General features: G+C 37.1%; 1 protein-coding gene across 1 annotated transcript in view; it reads right to left on the reverse strand.

The window, feature by feature from the left end:
- The window catches only part of LOC112137647, a 16,785-nt gene that overhangs the window by 2,566 nt on the left and 10,300 nt on the right, over nt 1–3,919 (reverse strand). The window contains exons 6-8 of the mRNA XM_036214372.1: nt 1,641–1,662; nt 441–716; nt 1–297 (exon numbers count right to left, since the gene is read on the reverse strand). Coding sequence (XP_036070265.1) covers nt 1–297; nt 441–716; nt 1,641–1,662 — 595 coding nt within the window. The remainder of the gene's footprint in view (nt 298–440; nt 717–1,640; nt 1,663–3,919) is intronic.

Here is a 3,919-nt window from a genome sequence, read left to right on the forward strand (position 1 = left end):
CCACTGAGAGGTGCTGTGGTCCTTCAGGTCCCAGTTCCAGCTTGGCTCCACATGAGAGCTGGGCTCCATCATCTTCTCTGCTGGCCTTATAGCTCAGAAGGAAGGTAACATTCAATGGTTTCTTTTCTGTTGGGTAAAGCTCTGGTTGGCCCAGTTCTGTGTATCCTCTGTAGAAGGTCGCAACCAGGTTTTCAACAGGAGCCACATCCCATACGTCACACACAAGAGTGTACACATCACCTTCAAGCATTGGTCCAGAGTGGTTAAAAACACGGAAGGAAACGTCTTTTGGTGTTTCTGAAATAACAGGGAAATCAGAAATAAATGTACGGAAAAAAATCACAGAGCAAACTCAAATCCTCTAACATCAAGATATAACACTAACTGTTCATAACTTGAAAGGTTTCACTTTGACTAAAACATGTTTTTGTTGTACTTACGGTACACAGTTACCCCCAGTGTGGTACAACACTGAGTTCCATTCTGATCTTCATTAAAGCAGATGAGGTCACTGTCCCATTCAGTCAGACTGCTAACATTCCACATTATTGTCCTTCCATTTATCTCTGCCGTCCCAGAAGACTTTTCCAAATTAGAGACATCTGCTGTGCAGCCAGATTGGCAGACGACACAAGTGGCATAGGCTGGATCTCCGTACTTCACCACCAGTGAGGACGGAGTGAAAACCGGTTTATCTGGACACATCTGGTCGGAACCTGTGGAGAGAAGGAAAAATGTAAATATCATTTATGCCAACTGTGACTGCCACCAATTGATTTCTTCTGATGACAGTAAAGCAATCGATTAAAAAAAATGAGGAATTTTTATGTTTTAACATTGATCTTTTTGGAGGTGGGGGTTGACTAGCAGTCATTACATTCTTGATCTGTAATCATCAATTTCAGGAATAAGCAACATTTTTCTTAGTAAATTCTGATTATTTTTAGCACTCCAGTGACTTAACGAAACATCGAGGTTTAATATTGACCTCTATAAAGTCTAAAAACGTTTAACATTTTGATCTTGGTAAACCAAAATGATAAAGATAATGAATAATAAATGTCTCTTTCACCACCGACAAGTAGTATTTCCCTATCCTAAAATGACATACATGATAAAAAGAAAAATCACCTAAAATATTAATTACAAAAACAAAAGCTTTTGTTTTATTAGAACATAAAGGCAAACAAAATCCATCACAACACTGCACACACTGTTTTAATTTTTGGCTAAAAATGTCCTGGATCCGTTTTAGGTCAGTGATTAGATCCAATTGGGTTGTTCAAAATCAATCAATATCGATATCAATATCAATATCTGAGAACCATAGATTTTATGAGATGAATCAAATCGTTATTAAAGTTAATCCTTACACCCTAAATACACAACACAAATAATATTTTTAAATACAGTTAGTCATTTCTACTAAATGAACATGATTTTTAACCATTTTAAGGACACATGTTGCATTTGGTTTTCCACATGGCTTCATAGAGGAAGTAGTCTCTTTTTTCTAACGGTTCTTGGGGCTTAACCTCCAAACATCCGTAAACATAATAGACTGTTCCGCTTTATCTGGTTTACAACAATGATGAAAAGAAAAAGGATTTAAGACACAAAGATGAATTCCAGACACTTACCGCAGCTGTTCACCTCAAAGATCTGCAGCAAAACCAGTAGAAGAACTGTAAAAATTGCTGAAGAGGCGCTCATACTGTCTTTTTAAAAGTTATATACGAGTTTGGTGTAAAATCTTTTCACACAGGAGCGGTCAGAAAGGTTCCTGGAACTGAAAGTGAAACTCCTGGTTTTAAAATAACTAGCCCTCCGCCTCCCCGCAGACTTTCAGGCACAGTTACTCCACTGGAATTTCCCTGCAGGACGTATTTGTTCTGATGAAAATCTCTCTCTTGTTGAAACGTGGTTTCCCCGTTCTAAAACATCACACCCAACTTCTTTTTTGTCGAGGAAAATCCAAGAGGTCAAATTAATCTTGGAGATGAACAAAATCCTTACAAAGGTTCAGAGACCTTTTCTCTGCTTTCCTCCTTAGATGGTCTGACTTCTCCGCCTCTTCCTATCCCGTTACATGCATGCAGGGGCGTTTCCTGGATGCTAACAATTACAAGTCATAGAGTTAAAAGACACCAGGGACCAACTTTTGACTGATCTCAGGCTTCCCTCACACCAGCTACGACCCCTCCTCTCTGCACCAGCTGCAGATCTCGGACAGTGGACTTATTAGTAAAAATGGTATTTAAAGGTAATAAAAAGTAATTAAAGGGCAATAATTAAACACTAACATATAACATCTGTATTTAAAGATTTTATGAAAATGTATTAAAAGCTTTCATGAAAATAAAATCATTCCTTATCTAAAAGGAATTTGGAAAAGGAAGTTTGTGGGGAAGTCCCGCCATAAATAACGAACCCAAATGAACTTCTGAGTCAGCACAGAGTGAGGAACAGCAGCACATTTCAGAAATCTGGGACTTCACTGTCTTTCCTCTGTCATTTAGGGTAAACCTATTGACTGTAAATGAGAACTGGACAAAGTGAGTGTGATGTCACCTGAAAATGACTTTCTTCCAATTCCAATGAAATAAAGTCAACTCAGTCACCATTTTTCAGGGATACAGTCGTCACCATGTTGGAACCACGCATCGTAAGTAAGCAGTGATTGGTTCGTAGTCTACATCTCTATAGTAAGCACTCTCTCCAATCAGGAGTAAGCATGTTAGAAGACCACACCCCTTTCCACTGAAAGTAGGTTCTCAAGAATCCATCAAATGCGTCAAATGTTTGACACGAGGCTAAGTACTTTTATTGACGCTTCCGACACGAATAAGTGAGCTACAGGAAAATTATGGAAAACAATTAGGATTAGCAGGAAATGGTTAAAAAGACAACCAGTTATATTGCTAGAGATGCCACGCTAGACTGTTAGCATTGTCCAAGACAGGTAAAGAATGACGCCATATTGGAATGGTCTATAAACAATGAGATACAGCTTAGCAGATACAATAAATGACCATAAAATGTTACATTTTGGTTTGATTTTAAAAGGAAAAAACTCTGATCATCACAAAAACAAGACAAAGGTCAAAGTATTAAAGTATTTATACATAGTGCAACAGATGAACAACATTTCAAACTTTTCTATTAATAGATACGTTATTATACAGGAAACAAAATGCCATGACCTTTAGTCCACAGTCCCAGAGCACTAAGGTCCGGGTGGTGTTTGCTGTAAAGCATGCGGTGGCCGTGCTTTAATATCTAGCCTAAATATAATTAATTGTTTAAAAAAAGGGTCAGTGCAAGAACGGTTATTCTGATCAATATAATGACTGAGTAATACAAAACAATTGGCTCTCAATACAAGTAAATAATTCAAATTATTTAGAGCATTTTTCTGAGAACCCCTCAGAATTATTTAAATAAATAAAAAAGTAGTGAAATATTAAAAGAATGATCTAAATAAAAACACAAATACCAGTGTATTAGTTTTACTGGAGCAACAACATTGGAGATATCCAACTGTACAGCTTTGAGCTGGATCGCAAATAAACACATAGTCAAGGTCATCATAAATAACCTAATGGAAAAAAAATTACATAAGCAGAATATAAATGAAATCAACACCAAAAAAAGAAAAAAATCTATTCAACACAAGTCACATTCCAAGTTACTCAGAACTCTTTCTTTTTAGAAAGAGGCCATAAATGTGGTCTGGTGTTATTGCAGCCACAGGAAGTGTAGAAACTTTCCAACTTCCTTTTTCAAAGAGAGCTTTCTATGGTCTTCAGGATTTATCACATTAAGTCAATTGGCACACACATATATATCAGGGATGATAATTTAATCACCTTCAACCTTTCTGCTTGTATTTGGTTCTTATAGTTCCCGAATGCACCAA

Source organism: Oryzias melastigma, linkage group LG1 (assembly GCF_002922805.2).
Source record: "Oryzias melastigma strain HK-1 linkage group LG1, ASM292280v2, whole genome shotgun sequence".
NCBI classification, from domain to species: Eukaryota; Metazoa; Chordata; class Actinopteri; order Beloniformes; family Adrianichthyidae; genus Oryzias; species Oryzias melastigma.